At 44.3% G+C, this 18,283-nt stretch overlaps 1 protein-coding gene across 6 annotated transcripts in view; it reads left to right on the forward strand.

The window, feature by feature from the left end:
* Nucleotides 1–18,283, forward strand: part of LOC145347907 (eIF-2-alpha kinase GCN2-like) — a 67,196-nt gene that overhangs the window by 15,154 nt on the left and 33,759 nt on the right. For 5 of the 6 annotated variants that reach the window (XM_080195872.1, XM_080195877.1, XM_080195875.1 and 2 more), the window contains 7 exons: nucleotides 5,196–5,297; nucleotides 6,684–6,750; nucleotides 7,762–7,853; nucleotides 8,616–8,714; nucleotides 8,969–9,046; nucleotides 13,081–13,326; nucleotides 13,560–13,644. In XM_080195872.1, coding sequence (XP_080051998.1) covers nucleotides 5,196–5,297; nucleotides 6,684–6,750; nucleotides 7,762–7,853; nucleotides 8,616–8,714; nucleotides 8,969–9,046; nucleotides 13,081–13,326; nucleotides 13,560–13,644 — 769 coding nt within the window. The remainder of the gene's footprint in view (nucleotides 1–5,195; nucleotides 5,298–6,683; nucleotides 6,751–7,761; nucleotides 7,854–8,615; nucleotides 8,715–8,968; nucleotides 9,047–13,080; nucleotides 13,327–13,559; nucleotides 13,645–18,283) is intronic. The other variant, XM_080195874.1, reaches the window with a different exon arrangement.

Here is an 18,283-nt window from a genome sequence, read left to right on the forward strand (position 1 = left end):
AAATGCTTGCGGAACATTTTTTGGCAGAATCCATTCAGTGCCAGATAATGGTGAATGGTGGAAAGTGGAGTCTTTCTTGAGGTTAAGCTGAAGATACTACACAATATTCCAGATGTTTTGATCAGGGCTTGGTACAGCTGTAGCAAAACTTCCTCATCTTAAATTCTAACCCTCTTCAGTATAAAGGTAATATTCCATTAGCCCTTTGATTATTTCTGTACCCAATCAATATATTTTAGTGACCTGACTACATCAACACTGACATTTTTTTGGATCTTCCACTGTTTCCAGCCTTTCACCATTTCAAAGACATTCAGATCTATACTTGTTAAGTTGAAAATTGGTGGCATTGCATTTTCTTACATTAATATCCAGATGCCAAATTTGTGCTGGCTTCCTTGATCTGTCTCATTGTCACTTTAAATATTACATATTATATTACCAGTCTGTGTTATCAGCAAACTTGGATATATGGGTCTCTATGCCTATCCAAGGCATTAAACATTACTTCCTTCTAATTTGCGTACTCATCCTGACTTTTTCTTTTCTGTTGCCTAACCAATTTCCTAACCAGGTCAATAATTTTTGTTCTATTGGGCTGTCATGTAGAACTTTATCAAAAGTCTTCTGGAAGTCCAGTTAAAAAGATTGATGGAACGGCAAATTGTGCGGAGGGTGTGGAGAGTCTACAGAAGGATCTAGATAGGCTGGGCGAATGGGCCAGGAAATGGCAAATGGAATTTAACGTTGGCAAGTGCGAGGTGGTCCACTTTGGTAGGAATAATGGTAGGAAGGATTATTACTTACGTGGTGAAAAACTGCAGCAGGCGACGGTGCAGAGGGACCTCGGGGTCCTTGTGCATGAGTCGCAAAAACCCAGCTTGCAGGTGCAGCAGGTGGTCAGGAAGGTGAATGGGATGCTGGCCTTCATAGCGAGGGGGATTGAATATAAAAGTAGGGAGGTCTTGCTGCGACTGTATAGGGCATTGGTGAGGCCGCAGCTGGAGTACTGTCTGCAGTTTTGGGCGCCGTACTTACGCAAGGATATTTTGGCCTTGGAGGGAATGCAGGGGAGGTTTACTAGGCTGATGCCGGAGTTAAGGGGGTTGAGCTATGAGGAGAGGCTGAATAAACTAGGCTTGTACTCGTTAGAGTTTAGAAGAATGAGGGGAGATCTCATTGAGACATATAAGATGATGGATAGGATAGAGGTGGAGAGACTCTTCCCGCTCAGAAAGGACAGTAGGACTAGGGGGCACAGCCTCAAGATAAAGAGGGGTGCGGTTTAGAACGGAGTTGAGGAAGTACTTCTTCACTCAAAGGGTGGTGAATCTCTGGAATTCTCTGCCCGTTGAGGTGGTGGAGGCTGCCTCGCTAAATATTTTTAAGAAGCGGGATGATGGGTTTTTGATAAGAGAGGGGATTAAGGGTTATGGGGAGAGGGCGGGAATGTGGAACTGAGACACGACAGATCAGCCATGATCTTATTGAATGGCAGGGCAGGCTCGAAGGGCTAGATGGCCTACTCCTGCTCGTATTTCTTGTGTTCTTAAAGTCCAGCCACAGGCATTCCCCTGAATATTATTTCAGTTGTTTGTTAGGCATAACCTATCTTTCGTGTTAGTTCTCTTTAATCAACTAACTAAGTTCTCTGACATTCTCTCCTTGTTACGATTAGGTGAGAAGCAGTCGAATGGCTTCCTTCTTTTCCCTCTCTTCGCTTGATGTCTAAAGGTTATTTTCAAAATGATTTCTTGTCAATTCTATGAGTGTTTAACTGTTTTTGTGCCATGATCATAAAATACACGATCAGACATTATTTGAGTTTTTTTAAAAGAAAAAAGCGTAGTTCTTATATTTAACTCGGTCTTCGTAAAAATAATTTTAAAAAATGCACCAACTTTGACGTGCACACGCACGCACATAAAGTTCATGCGTGCACTGATAGTTTCAGAGTAGGGAGGATAGACTAAGTGAAATTGAAGGATGAAGTTTGAAGGCTGAAGGCAGTTGAAGGTTTGTGATTCGACTGGCTTCAGTGGTCCTGCTGCTTTTGACGTCAAGGCAATTTAAAGCTATAGACTGAGTATTTATTGGTTCTGCTGGAGGTAACAGCTTTGCATTGAATTATTTTTAAAATCTCTGTCTGCAACACGTGGGTAATCAAAATCAGTAGACAGGGTTCAACTTGCAAGATGGAGAGGGGAGAAATGAACCTATTCAGAGTCTTGTTGCTTCAGTGTCTCAGTTGCTTGTCCTGTTCTGCAGAGAAAGTAGGTGTTTAAACACACAAAGGGTTGACCTAACTGGAGTATAATTTCCCGCTTGGGGTATCTAATCTTTCTTAAATGTTAGTTGCATTTGCAATTTTCTTATGTAAAGGGAGAATTGCTAATCAAGTGAACTTTGATCGATTGTGGCTAAAGATTTGTAATTTCCACACCTACTTCCTTTAAACCTGAAGGAGGAAACTATCAAGCCCTGGGGATTTGTTAGTCTTTGGTGCCATTACTTTTTCTGATACAGTTCTTCTGCTTCCATTAACTTTAGTTGGTTCCAATCCTTTATTCATTATTAATTTCCCTGTAATATCACATCTGTTATTCCCTTCTTCTACTGTGAAGGCTGTCAGCAGGAGTTGCTTTATTATTGGTGACATTGTGAATGGAACTGAACACTGAAATCATCAGCCATGACTCCACTCCTGCTTTATGACAGAAGGAGGTTGGTTGGGCCAGGGACCTTGACTTGTGGAACACCAGCATTTGGATTGTGATGCTGAGCTCCCAACAACAACAGCCAGCTTCCTGTGTGAAAGTTATCAGTCCAGTCAGTGAACTTAGTTTTGCTAGGATTCCTTGGCACCATCCTCAAATAACTCTTTAATTTCAAGGTCAGCTACTCCTAGTGTTCAGCTCTTTCCTTCATCTCTTGATCAACTCTATAATGAGATTAAAAATGGAGTGGTTCTGCCAACCTGACTGACCATCCATGAGCAGGTTATTAATGAAAGTAAGCATTGCTTGGGAAGAGGGAATGATTCCAGAGGTATGCAGACTGTTTCTGATAATTCAAAGTTTCTTCGAACCAAATTTAGTAATTTAAAGGAATCAACATGAATGACACTTCAAAGTGAGGATTTGATGCTTAACAGCTATGAAATATTTCATTTGAGTTACCCAATGTTTGAGTGGAAAGTGTAAGAAAGTAAAAATAGATCCAGAAAATCAGTTCAAACTAGAACATGTAGTACGAGGAGACATGGACTGGAATTTCACACCGCCAATTCCTGCCCCCCTGCCCCACAACAAACTCGGGACATGATGGGAGGTCAGGTCGGCTTAAAATTGAGTAGGATGCACAGTGCCAGAAGACTTCCTGCTGCTGCTGGCATTTTACTAGTGACATGGTTGGTGGTCCATCTGCCTGCCCATCCCAAAACCACTTGAGGCCCTTAAGTCTCTTTGCAGTGCTGCTCATATTTTATAATGGGTACTTTGCCACCTAGGGATAATCGGATGGTCTCTCAGTGTGGGTGTGGTGGTCCCTCCTGACCAAGCACGCCTGCTCCTGCGCTTGCAATCAATCTTCCCCCAACCACTGCCAGGCCCCCACCCCCAGCATCTGCCTGATTGGTCCCTGGAAACCCCGTTAAAGATAGCATCACTCCAGGGTTCACTATCTCGGTTAGTCTGCAGCTGCTGTAGTCCCAACTGTGACCTTTGCTCCTAGTGGTGCCCTGGCACGGAAGAACCACCCGCCCTCTGGTCTGACAATCCAGACCAATGGAGGTGGGATATCCTGCTTTAGAGAAATGGGAGTCATGACTGCAGGTAATTAATTGCCTGAGAACCAGAAAATCCAGTCGTAGATTCCATAAGGACGATAAAATGTGGTCATTGGATTGTCCCAGACATTCCAGCTGATGGATGGGTCTTCCCTTTAAAGTTCTGATCATAGATTCATAACAGTTAAAAAGTAAATTTAGGAGGTTCTTTGACACAGCTCAACGTGGGGCAGAGTTCTAGGTTGGAAAGTGGAAGCAAATATCCTCCCAAAGATCTCCCATCCCAGCATCCAAATACTTTTGTTGGTGGTTTCAAGATGAGTTAAAATAGGCTGAATGACAGTATTTTGGTTATGCACTGTATTGGATTCTTGTTACGATGGAGTGCTTTGTGCCACTGCACCACACTGGACTACCAATAACGCCAGTTTGAATGTTCACTGGCTCATTGATAACATACTTGCTGCCAAGATCAAAGGTCATGAGTTGAAGTCTCACTCCAGGTAGGCACTCATTTAGTTCGTGCTGACACTCCAGTGCGATACTGAGGTATTGCAGCAGGGGAATTCTACCAGTCGGTTATCTGTCGGAATACTAGTCGGTTATCTGTTCATTTATCTGTTTGCTATTTGTGGGATCTTGTTGTGCACAAAATGGCTGCCACGTTTGCCAATATGAAAATAGTGACTAGACTTCAGAAGTATCAGGTTGTTTGCGAAGTACTTTGAAACACCCTAAGGCTATGAAAGATGCTTGTCCTTTCATTCCAAATATAAATAAAAATGCATTTAAGTACTTATGATGGTCTTCATTTTAACATTGTGCTGTGACAGAACTGTGATGGACTGTCTAGACTAGTGAGTGGGCTGCACGAGTGGCCCTCCTTCATCTCAGTGGACCACAAGATTGAAATCAGGCTTGTTCGTTAACCATGACCCCATCAATAAGATTAAGTACATTTAATACATGCCAAATATTTCATAATAAGTGATATAAATTATTAAGCATTTTCTATATTAATAGAACTATCACCAACTTCAAATGGTAAAAACAAAATAAATATTTACACTTTGGATGCAGAAAGAGCACATGGCTCTCCCAGTCAATGTTGTGCTCAATCAGCATACACTCATTTCACTTGTCCTTGCTTTAATGCTTTACGTATGCATCACTTCAGTCATACCAGTAGGAAAAAAGTGCGCAGACGGAAATGTGGCAACCTTGTGCATGGGCAACAGTCAACAAAATGTTTCATGGACCGCATCCAGAACCCAGATGGGCTATATGTGGCCAGCAGGCCATAGGTTGCTCACCGCTGTGATAAAATGGGCTTCTATTAGGAGAATAAACATTGCCTTCAGTGATATTCTCTGGATTGAACATATCAGGTGTTTTCTTATTTCAAAAGGATATTATACATCGAGACCTAAAGCCTGGAAACATATTTATTGATCAAGATGGAAGTGTGAAAATTGGAGATTTTGGTTTGTCCAGATTCTGCACATCTCAGGTAATGTGCCTTGGTGTTTATATATATTTAAAAGGATTTACCTTTTCCACTTAGTTGACTTACTTTCTGTTGCATTCTTTTTAGAAATTATAGAAATTTTAGATTACATTTTGCTGTTATAATTAAGATTAGTCTTTGAACTATAAACATCTTTATTGAAAAAGAGTTCACTAATACTCTTGTTATACTGCAGCTCTTGTATCAATGTGATGTTGTTTCCTGCATTAGAGAGCAAACAGTACAAAAATAATAAGCAGTGATTGATACAGTTTGGTGTTACCTGTGTAAGCTGTTGGAAATGTGGCCATGAAACACATGGGTTGGAGAAGAACTCGAACATTGCACTGCTTCATCATATGTTTTTACGAATTCAAATTTAAAAAAAAAATTGAGTTATCTTCTGTCTGTAGTTCAGTTTTCACTGGTTGGAAAGAATTGTGCCACCGTCATACCCTGTTATTAAAATCTGATGTGGTTAAGCAATGCAACTGAACTGCTTACATTTATCTTTGTTAGGAATATGATCAGCAGTACACAGGTGCTGTGGTCTTATTGAGGTAACACATTGCACAATCTTTAGTGCTTTGAATCATTTAGATAAGAGTGCATCCATTAAACGGTACGAACACATGCAATCTGCAGAGCACTGCTGCCTCCCAGGCACCCGAGTTCAATTCCAGCCTTGGGTGACCAACAGTGTGGAGTTTGCACGTTCTCCCCATGTCTGCAGGGGTTGCTTCCAGGTGCTCCGGTTTCCTCCCATACACTAAAGATGTGCAGGTTAGGTGGATTAGCGATGGTAAATTGCTCCTTAATGTCCCAAGTTGTGTAGATTTAGGAACATTAGTGGGGTAAATGCATAGGGTTACAGGGACAGGGCTTGGGTAAGATGCTCAATCGGAGAAAGTTATTGCAGACTTGATGGGCTGAATGGCCTGCTTCTACACTGTCGGGATTATAATCAAGAAAACCTTTACCACCAAACTGTTCAATCTGTGACGAAGCAGAGGTTTGGAGAAATACAAGAGAAGTTCAGTAAAAGAAAGGATTGCTTAATTCAGTGTTATTTTCATTCTGCATGGACATAGGGCACCACCGTGGGTAGTACTGTTGCCTCATTGTGCCACGGACCCGGGTTTGATTGCCAGCTTGGGTCACTGTCTGGTGCGGAGTCTGCATGCACCCACAGTCTGAAAGATGTGTTGGTTAGGTGCATTGGCCATACTAAATTCTCCCTCAGTGTACCCAAACAGGTGCTGGATTGTGGCGATTAGGGGATTTTCACAGTAACTTCATTGCAGTCTAAATGTAAACCCACTTGTGACACCAGTAAATGAATTTAAAAACATAATTATTGATTAGATTGCATTGTGCTCCACATTTCAGGGATGCGCACAACACAAAACGTTCAACTGTAAGAACAAAATGGATGTTCAAGTGGAGCAGTGTGCAGGTGATATTTGATTTGATTTATTATTGTCACATGTATTAGTATACAGTGAAAAGTATTGTTTCTTGCGTGCTTTACACACAAAGCATACCGTGCATAGAGAAGGAAAGAAGAGAGTGCATAATGTAGTGTTGCAATCATAGCTAGGGTGTAGAGAAAGATCAACACAGTGCGAGGTAGGTCCATTCCAAAATTTCATGGCAGCAGAGAAGTTGTTTTTGAGTCAGCTGGTACATGACCTCAAACTTTTGTATCTTTTTCCCAATGGAAAAAGGTGGAAAAGAGAATGTCCGAGATGTGTGGGATCCTTAATTATGCTGGCTGCCTTTCCAAGTAAGCAGGAGGCATAGACTGAACCAATGGATGGAAGGCTGGTTTGAGCGATGGATTGAGTTTCATTCACAATCCTTTGTATTTTCTTGCTGTCTTGAGCAGAGGGGATGCCATACCAAGACGTGATACAACCAGAAAGAATGCTTTCTATGGTTCACCTGTAAAAGTTGTAAATCGTTTTGCTGTCTATTTGTTTGCCAAAATAACTAGTTTCAAGGGATTGTGTGCCAAAAAATTCCCTGAAAAAATGTAGTCAAAGAGGTACACACCAAAAGGCATTGATTTAATTTCTGGAAACTTCACTTTGATGAATGCTATATAAACCATAGCCATGCATTTTAATGTGAAAATCAGTTGTCGCTTGTCTGCAGTATGTAAGGGAACAGCCTTCTCATGCAGGATAAAAGAGTCACATTTTGATTTAATTTGTATGTTACAAAGTCAAGTTTTAAGGATAAAAATATTATTTACTGAACTGTCGTTTATTTTTCACACATAGTGTAAAAGTTGAAACACTTGGATTGAAAACCCTTTTACAGCATGTTTCATTGATCACAAGCCAGTTTGGTTCAATTTATAAGATATTTTAGATATCACACTGTTCAAACATGTATTATTTGCATGTTTTTCTCTAAACCAAGGTCTACCTAATTGTAATCTTTAATAATATGCTTTCTTCAGCAGACAGAGAGAAACTCACAGCAAATATTGGAACATATGGTTACTTGGCTCCAGAGGTTAGAACAAGCCATCACAAGGCCATGTATGACTCGGTATGTACTTTCTAAGTGTATACCCATCTGCATTGCTTCGTAGACAAGTTTGGTTGCAAATGTCACAACGGGTACAGAAGTTGAAAGCCCAGTCTTAATGGATCAATTAAAAAACACTTTATTAGTTCCGCTTTCTGAGTTCGACATGATTTTGACTCATCAGGGAGCAGGATCATTTTAAGCTAACCTGCCTTCTGGAAAATTGACACAATTTTATCTGCAAGCTGTTTTACACACTGCTAGGTTTTATGCCCCACCCACGTTATTGGAAGAAAATTAGGCAGGTTGATGAATAGACCGCTGATGTGATTCTGCCAGTTTCCTGCCAGAGGGTTGTGTTTAAAGTTGCCCCAAAGTTTCAAAGTTGTACCAATCTTTTGATGGTTGTAGCTGTGGCCCTATTATCCGTGCTTTTGTGTCTACCTTTTCCTAATATACGCCTGAATTTTTACCTTGTAAATCTTATAAGAGACAGCGCCTCGTTGCATTGCTCTTGAACTGAAATCTCCTCTTGCCATCTAACCCATCCTGGGTCTACATAATTAATTACTGAATCTGGCAGGTTTGTCCCTGTATGATCTGGGCAAGCACAAAGCTCGCTGTGCTCTGATCCTGCATTTTCACTGGGTGCTTTGTTCTGTGGTATGATTTTTATCATGTTTTGACGCTTGGTATTGATGTCCCTACTACCTTAATTTCACCCCCCGCAGCCATCTCACTTTAATGTTCAATGTGAATGTAACATGTGCTTCCTTCCTGCAGAAAGCTGATATGTACAGTTTTGGAATGGTAATTCTGGACATGCTGTTTCAGTGCACAGCACAAGAACGTCAAAAATGGAGGGACCGGATTCGACAATGTGTAAGAATTTTACTTCATAATTCTTGTAAATAAAAGATGTTTAATTTTATTCATCACTGTGGGGAAGGCAATGGCCTCCCCTTACACATTTGTGAATTCAAATCAACTTTTATAGTGCATTATGTGAATTTAAAGGATTGTGATTTGTTCTTTCAAGGTGATGCTGTACCTGAAGCGAATCTTTTGTTCAAATTACTGACTTCATTTTTGAAAACAATTTAAAACATGCTTTTGATGTCTCTGTTATTTTGCAGAATTCTCAATGTTACATACATGAGCTTTTTGTTGACAAAACAAAAGCCTTCCTTCTGCGCCCAGAATTCTTGAGCTTGGTGAGTTACTGAGCCATTTATTCTTCAGTTTGAGCAACAGGTTCTCTTTCTAAAAGTGAATGACTAATAAACCCATGAATTAATACAAAAACCACCCTACTCATCCACTGACCTCCACAAAGCATGGTGGCGCAGTGGTTAGCTCTGCTGCCTCGCAGTGCCAGGGTCGCAGGTTTAATTCCTGGCTTGGGTCATTGTCTGTGTGGAGTCTGCTCATTCTCCCTGGGTCTGCATGTGTTTTCTCCAAGTGTTCTGGCTTCCTCCCAGAGTCCGAAAGACGTGCTGGTTAGGTACATTGGCCATGCTAAATTCTCCCTCAGTTTACCCGAACAGACGCCGGAGTATGGCTACTAGGGGATTTTCACAGTGATTTCATTGTAGTGTTAATATGAGCCTACTTGTGACACTAATAAACTTAAAAACTGCCTGATTTCTCCCTCCCACTCCCCGACCCAAAACCCCCAGACACCTCAACATTTGCCCACACTCCCCACCCTCGCACCTCAGATCCTCTCCACCCTCAAATCCTATTCATCCACTGTGGTCAATCACCTACTGTCTGCTCTATTTGGGACTTTTACATTTCAATGGAACCGTTAACTTAGCTGGTTTATAGCAGCTGTTGCTGTAAAAAGGAGTGAGACCTTCATTGCTTTGATGGAGCTGGACTGCGCTGCTGGGCCTGAAGGTCTTGCCCAGCCTTATTGGAAGGCTGGCTGAGAGAGGATCAGAAGAAAAGTCACGTAAGTAATTGAGAATGGAGTGGCAATCAGCGTCAGACAAGTTACGATACATTATACTTACCCTGCCCTTTCACGTAGATGTAAAAACCTAATGGGAAGAAGAATGAGGTGTTCTCATGCTGGCCTGACCAACATCTATCCTGCAAGGAGTATTAAAACATGGGAGTTGGCAAATTTAAAAGTCCTCAGTTTGATTTTATAGACAAGTTGGTACAAGGGATCTTAGAGTTACTGTATTACCATCTTACCAGAGGAGGGGTTATCAAAGTCTCCTGCAACAAAGAAAAGGCCTTATCTTACTATCCTGAGAAGTTTATCCAGATGGCTAGTTTGGTGGATGTAGATAGCCCAGCTGACATCAGAAACCTTGATGATCAATTGGCCTTTGGCAAGATGCGATATGATAGGTTGAATCACAATAATGGGCATCTGCTGAGTTGGATGAGAAATTAGATGCACACTCATAAGCAGAAGTCAGCTATTAATGTAAGTGCTTCTGCCCGTAGACCTACAAGGATTGGTAATCCATTTCAGTGATCTGGATGAAAATATTGGAATAGCTATCTGCACATTTGTGGATGATGCAAAGGTTTCTATGAGTGTTTAGATGTTAGATGAGTACAGTAGATAACAAGCAGGTTCCGATATAATGGGGAAATTGACTTGGATCTAACAGATGTCACTTAATCTTGATAAATATAGTGTTAGACATGTTGGTAGAACAATACCAAAGTAAGGGTTGCAAGCTTAAGATTACTAATCAGATAAAGAACTTTGGTATTCTGGTATCTGAATTTCTTAAGACCCCTGAGCTGAAGCATTTGAGGTTGTAAGTATACTACCAGGATAATTGTATACAAAACAAAAGAAAGGTTTCGCTGTTTCCATAAACCCATGGTTAGCCCATGATTGAAATGATGTGTCCAGTTTTGTTCCCCTCTTATTGTGGGTGATAGAGAAGGCCCTGGAAAAGATTCAGACAAAAGGCCAGGATTGATAGGCAGTTTACATATTACCACAAAAGGGTTAGAGAGATGGGGGCTTTTATCCTGGAAAATCATCAGCTGTGAGGAGATTTGATGTAGGTTTTTAAAGGAACTAAAGGATACATGGCTAGATTATTTTTTGGTAGCTAGCTTAGGAAGAATCTGAGAATGTGACAAAAGGGTGAAGTGGGGTATTTCTTTTCACGGAGTTCTATACCTCTGAAACAAGTTGCTGGTTTTTTCAATGAATGTGGAATCACTGCAAACATGCAGAAGAATGTTGGACAAGTTCCAACAAGTCTCACTGGTGGAGGATGTGGTCAAGAAGGCGTATGGTGTACTGGCCTTCGTTAATCGAGGGGCTTGAGTTTAGGAGCCGGGAGGTAATGCTGCAACTTTATAAGACCCTTGTCAGACCCCACTTGGAGTACTGTGTGCAGTTCTGGTCGCCTTACTACAAGAAGGCTGTGGAAGCTATTGAGAGAGTGCAGAGGAGATTTACAAGGATGTTGCCTAGATTGGGAGACATGCCTTATGAGGATAGGTTGAGGGAGCTAGGTCTCTTCTCCCTGGAGAGACGAAGGTTGAGAGGTGACCTGTTAGAGGTTTATAAGATGTTGAGAGGTATAGATAGGGTGGATTCTCAGAGGCTATTTCCTGGGGCTGAAATGGTCGCTACGAGATGACACAAGTTTAAGGTGCTGGGGAGCAGGTACAGAGGAGATGTCAGGGGTAAGTTTTTCACTCAGAGAGGGTGGTGAGTGAGTGGAATTGGCTACCGTTGGTGGTGGTAAAGGCGAACTCACTGGGGTCTTTTAAGAGACTTCTGGATGAGTACATGGGATTTAATGGGATTGAGAGTTATAGATAGGCCTGATAGGTATGGATATATAATTGGTGCAAATTGTGGGCCGAAGGGCCTGTTTGTGCTGTAGTGTTCTATGTTCTAAGTTGGCCAGCATCCCCAGTATAGAAGTTGCGATATTGGGGTATGGATCTCTTAGTTACTGGCCAGGATTTTCAGGAGGGGCAGAGAATCGAGTGGCAGTCCTAAGATGGTTTATACATTGGCGGGATTTCCCCATTTGATTGCCCCATCCTCCTGACATGATCATTTACATCAATTTAAATTTTGCTATCAGGTCCTTACGTCTGATTTTCCCTTCCCACGTTAAATTAACGATTCACATTGGTGGGCCCTCAAGCAGAAGTGAATCACAACATGTCCTCCATGACATGCGCCTGGCAAACAGAACCTGCTGGTGGTAAGACTGAGGTGGTGTCAAGTGGCAGAGATGTTCTGTGGGGGTGGAGGGGGGATAGCGTTGTGCAGAGGGGAGGGGTGGGATCCATGTCTGTTGGGGTGGGGCTCCTTGGTGGTGGGTGTTTGGTTGGGAGAGTCACCTTGCACCCCAATCTTTCAGAAACCTAACTTGCTGGTGGGGAGTGCTCTGATTGAGTAGGACTCATCCCTTCTATTTGTTTGGTAAAGTGTTTGAATATTTGATAAGAAAACCTGGCAAGGCAGCTGGCAGGATGCCCTCCACTTTCCATGCTCGAGACAACACTTTGCCAAAAACTTGAAAAATTCCAGTCTCTGTGTTTTTCCTGGAGCCTTTTTTGATGACTCAAATAAAGGCTTCAATGCAACCGAAATTTGAAGCTATTAAAAATGATCTTAAGAAACTCCAAAGCTGGCATATACAGAGAAATAAAAGTTTATGGAGAATATTAGATTCATTTTTCAGTTGGTTCTCTGCATGTCTGTCCCTTCCATCATGTTTGGTTCATCAGAATTGTATGGTGTAGCAGCTCATATAGGACAGTATTGTTATATGTTACAAGTATAGTCAGTGAAGCAAAAAGATAAACAAGCGCTGTCACAATCTTTGGCAGTCTCAAAGCTAATAATGTACACTAGAAGTGTAATCACTTTTGTCGTGTAGGAAATATAGAAGTGAATTTTCACACAGCAAAATCCCACAAGCAGAAATATGATAATGACCAGATAATCTGATTTTTCATTTTAAGGCAAGGATAGGTAGATTTTTGAATAGTAAAGGAATTAAGTGTTCTGATAAGTGGGCGGATAAGTGGAGCTGAGTCCACAATAAGATCAGCCATGATCTTATTGAATGGCAGAGCAGGTTCAAGGGGCCAGGTGGCCTACTCCTGCTCCTAGTTCTAATGTTTGACTCTTACTGAGATTCTTCGAAATAGTGTCATGGGTGTGTGTCAATTTTGAGCAGGGTCACCTGATTGCATGGTTCTAGTTTCTGGCGACAAACATGTTTATCTTTTAAAGTTACAGACATGTCGAGAATTGTTGCAAGGTGATCCCCAACAGAGGCCCAGTGCCGAGGAGATCCTTCACAGCAAGGATATGGGCTTGTTACCTGAGGAAAGGCAGAGACTGGAAGAAATACTGAATCAAACCCTCTCATCACCTGATAAAGACACACACAGAGAAACCATCAAGTTGATTTTTGAACGGCTTGTTGGAAAAGTCTCCAAGGATCAAGAATCTGCCTATTACCGTGCGCTTAGTGAGGTATCCTCAGTAACCTAACAAAGGAATGCTAGCAACAGTGCAAAGTGAAAATGTTTTTTTTCTCTATTTATAGAAATTGATTAAAAAAAAAATGAGAATGGCATGAAATCATAATAACACCATGGGTGGATTTTTGAAGGAAATGTCAGCAGTAAAACTTGCTGTTAGAGTGAAATTCAGAGTAGAAATATTTCTGCAGCAGATCAGTGATGATGCTTTATTTCTTGTTTCAGATGATGGACCTGGCCTTTACCATTTCATCATCCAGATCGTGGCAAAATGTTGAGAGAGAGCTTAGGCGGATATTTCAGAAGCATGGTATGTGTTCTTACTGATTCAGTTAAAAGGGCGGCATCTTTGGATAAAGCGTTTGGCAAACTTTTTTTTGGGCAGGCGGTGGGGACTGACTTCAAATGAAAGGAGAGCAGCGTAACTCCCTGTTGACAATGACTTTACTGGAAAGTGATACAATCCAGTGCATTGAGACACAAGGTTATCTCATCACATTGCGTAAATGTGAAGAAGGAAAGGCTTACGGAGCACTTATTCATGAAGACATTGACCTTCATTTTGTAAGTTTTGAAATGTGCCTTTCATCTGTGCAGAATCAATAATGAGTAAAGGCAATTTTCAGATGATTGTCACAGCTGAGACTGTCAGTGCCTGATGTTCAGTCTGAATGCTCAGCTGACGGAAGGGACTATTGTAATTTAAAAATTAAGAAACAGAAAAAGCAGTGAGGATATATTAGAATCATAGAATCCCTATAGTGTAGAAAGAGGCCTTTCAGCCCATCAAGTCTGCACCAACAACACCCAGACCCCTTAACCCCATGTATTTACTCTGCTATTTACACTAAGGGACAATTTAGCACATCTTTGCTGGGATGATTAAATATGAAATGACAATACTGTGCTGAAAAAACCTTGATTAGAGCTGATTACCATATCCACTCTTGATTTCCTCACATGGTTGGAGCTCTGAGGACCATGAGAGATTGACAAACAAAACACAGGTCCTTAGTTATTGCAGTAGGCTTAGAGAGCAAGATTAAGAGTACAGGTAACTTTAGAAAAGCATGGACCTTAAGGATATTTGAAGTATCTCTTTAACGTAATGGAAAGATTTGGGGGTGGGGGGGGAGGTGATTCTCCCATCTCGCTGCACTAATCTTTCAGTGCAGCGGGCCAGGAGAATTGAGTGGTGGCCAATTCGCACTGGGTGTCCGAGCCTCCACGCAACTCTCAGCCCAAGTCTCTAGGCGTAGACGGAACTACGCTTAGCGTGTAATCTCCACCCCTGCTAGCATCTCTGGCGTGACATTACGCTGACGGGATTTACAGCTACTATATAAAAGCCAGCAGTTGGCACGGCAGCGTTGAACAGGAGTAAGGGGGTGAGTGTTCTGGGATTGAAGCCCCGGAGTGCAGGGGAGGTCGGAGGCAGGGCCTGGGATCTTTCTGCTTGCTGTGGGGCACTTGCTGGAGAGTTGGAAGTGCTGTTCCAAGGCCAGGGAATGTTCCATGCAGTCACCGTGGGACGGGGTATTGTCCTTCACTGAGTGATGGTGATGCTGCTGTCTGCAGCCACTGGGCTGTTCCGTTGTTCTGCCTGTGGGGGGTGGTGAGGGACTGGACTGAGTGCTGGGGTTTAAATGCGGAGGGGTGGTGGTGGGGGGAGGAAGTACACCATGTGCTGTTTGAGGGCTCATCAGTTCAGGCAGCTGGTGCTCCAAGCGGGGGCGCTCAGGTTGACATAGACACTCATACTGCATGTACTCTGCAGTGAATGGGAACCTATCTTGTGATAATAAGGAGCCTGTCCCTGCCCCATGTCCCTGACCTGCAACACATGCCTGGAATGCTGTAGTTGCAGACATGGCAATAGCTTAAGGAGGTGTAATGGCACCAAGCTCCTTACTTTCCCTGCCAGCCATGTACTTGATGCCAATTGTAGGTAACCTAATCTGGTGAAGCAGAATAGACCTGGGACTGATTGATTTAGAGCTGGCCATCCTGGCGGTGGCTGAGGAGGATGAGGTGGCGGCGATTCAGAAGATGGAGGGTGTAGGGAGGCCACTCCAGGAGCAGCCCGTGGCAGACTGTCAGGATGGAGAGGAGAGGGCTGCCACTGATACCCACAAGGTGGGAGAGCAGTCTCCTGAAACGGTGGCCAGAAGAATGAGGATGCGGAGGCCAAGGCAATACCAGGCCAGAACATCATTCGAGGGGCTGTCGGAGGTCAGGTGCCATCCCTGGCTCTGCCTAGTCAAGGACATGTTTTGGCACCTGGGTGAGGTGCTTGCACACCTGGCACCTGTGGGGAGGGGTGGACATCCACTGCCAGTAGAGGTTAAACTGATGGTGGCCTTTAACTTCTACACAACAGGGTCATTTCAGGCACCAGTGGCGACCTCTGTGGGATCTCACAGGCCTCAGTCCACAGATGTGCTCGCCAGGTGACAGATCCTTGTACGCCCAGGCAGGCCAATACATCCACTTTGATATTGGACAGGAGGCCCATGCTGCAGGCTTCACTGCATTGTCAGGATGCCCCATGTACAGGGAGCAGTGGACGGGACACACATCGCCCTGCGGTCCCCGCGAGGTGAGGGGCAACCATTCATCAACCGCAAGGGTTTCACTCCCTGAACATCAAACTAGTCTGTGACCACCGGATGATGATCATGCAGGTCTGTGCACAGAACCCAGGGAGTGTCAGTGACAGCTATGTGCTGAGGCAGTAGAACATCCTCACACTCTCTGAAGACCAACCCAGGCTGCCAGGCTGGCTCGTGGGGGACAAGGACTACCCACTCAGGTCATGGCTGATGACGCCAGTGTGGAGGCCCCAGACCGAGGCAGAGGCCCGTTATAATGAGGTCCATGTTGCCACCCAGTCCGTAATGGAGCATTGCATGGGCCCGCTCAAGATGAGCTTCTGTTGCCAGGACCGCTCTGGGGGATGCCCTGCAGTATGACCTTGTGCATACCTCCTGCATTATCATCGTCTGCTGTATTCTGCACAACACCACGCAGCAGCGGGGAGACCAGCTGGAGCAGGAGCAGGAGGAAGAGGAGGAGGATCATCAGTCATCAGGCAGAACTGAGGACCTGCTATATGTGGAGCTGGAGGTCAGGTGATGATGGTAGGGATTTGGCAGGGCAGGGCAGCAAGGGAGGCCCTGAAAGCAGCCTGCTTTACCTCGCTGGTGATGTCCAGTGTCATAGCTGCTCCCAACACCCTTCCACCACATCCCAGCAACCACTGCAGCCGCCACCCCTGCCCCCACAACTCAAAGCTGGCCACTCAAGCTCCATGACGCTTCCCCTTACCCCACCCTCTGTCAGCCCCCCTCACCCTCCTCTCTTCAGCACCCCCCAACCCCACCACAGCTGGTTAATGGGCCTGGGCTGGCACTGGTAGCGAGTCTTTGGTGAAGGCTGGAGGATGATAGTGATGATGATGACTTGCTGTTGTGCACACTGGGATCCTGGCACTGGTGCCACTCAAGTCTGACTCCTACCTGTTCTTTGAATGCACACTGCCACCCAGGCCCATGTAACAGTAAGGGTTGGGCACACAAGTGTGTGGGGCAATGAATCAGGGGCTAGAGCTTGGGGGAGGGTGGGTGTATGACAGGGAGTAGTGTGTGACTAAGGTTCTGGGGGATGCTGGGGAAAATAGGACAAGTGGTGTAAAACATTTGGATTGATATCACGCAGCACAGCAGTCTGCGTTTCGATGCATGGGATTAGGGAGCACTCAGCTTTATGGGCAAAGGACCAGAGACAGATTGGTCACAGCTGTAAGGTGAAAATAACCTAAACCTGACTACTGCTGACTGTGCCCTTTTAGTGACCCTACAACTTACTAATTTTGCGCAGTCTACTGCTTTGTCTAGGTGCTCCCCAGGATGCACATCAGGGGTGAAGGTGGCCAGCTGTGACCACATCCCATTGCCTGTAATGTACTTGGTGGCCGTACCCTGGAGAAACAGACCAGGAGGGCCCCAGCTGACTTGTGGATGATACTGATGTTTCTGTGCCACCCTGTTCATCCAGCTGGTCCTGAGTTACCCTGGTGTGAGAAAGAGGGGAAAATTGGAAGGTCTTGGAACATCTGGAGTCTTCTGGTTGGAAGACCCCAGCATGGGCTCTAGCCCTTCCACCTCCCTCTTGGTGCCCATAGACCCTCCATGGGACGCCAGGTTAGCTGGACTGAGCTCCAGAAACTCCAGGCTCACCTGTCTTTGCCAGTCCTGGAGGCCCAGATGCATCTGCTCCACGGTCTGTGATCTCTCAGATTTGCCCCTCTGAGACTCGGCCAAGATCTGGACCCCTTCTGCTACAGCATTCTTGATAGAGCCAGGTTTTGAAGCTCCTCAGCAATAGCCCTCCAAGAATGGGCTAAGTTGTCAAGGCTCACATGGTTGTTGTATCTCCAGAATTGCAGCGAGAGTTCCAGCCGTGACCAGCAGCGTCTTCAACATGTCCCTGACACCGTTGCTAAGGATCAATGTGCCACCTGGATGCTGGCGACACCCTCGGCTGTGACTCTGCAGTGTCCCACTGTGTCTCCAGGGTGGTCTGGACACTGTCACTCATGAGGCCAGATCCCTGTGTCAGACTTTCCGCTGCAGATGCCACCCTTGCAGTGTTGGCCCGGTTACCACACTGTACCTCCAGAGACAGCACTCTATTTGACTCCTCTAAATAGCCTTGCAGTCACAGCATGGTTGCTGACAGCCCATCCATTATTCCCCGGGTTTTCTAATGCATCTCCATCAATTTCAGGATGAATGAACCCTAAAGCCTGACATCTGGCTCGGGGCTAGCTGAATCCTCACCTCCAGCAGATTTCTGTGTGCCCTGAGATGTGCCCGCCTCCATCCGATGTGCATCAGCGGCTGTGAAGTGTTCATTAATAAGTGACCCAGAAGCTTCAGCACTAACAT

This window comes from Carcharhinus amblyrhynchos, chromosome 9 (assembly GCF_965287045.1).
Source record: "Carcharhinus amblyrhynchos chromosome 9, sCarAmb.v2.hapA, whole genome shotgun sequence".
Classification (NCBI taxonomy): Eukaryota; Metazoa; Chordata; class Chondrichthyes; order Carcharhiniformes; family Carcharhinidae; genus Carcharhinus; species Carcharhinus amblyrhynchos.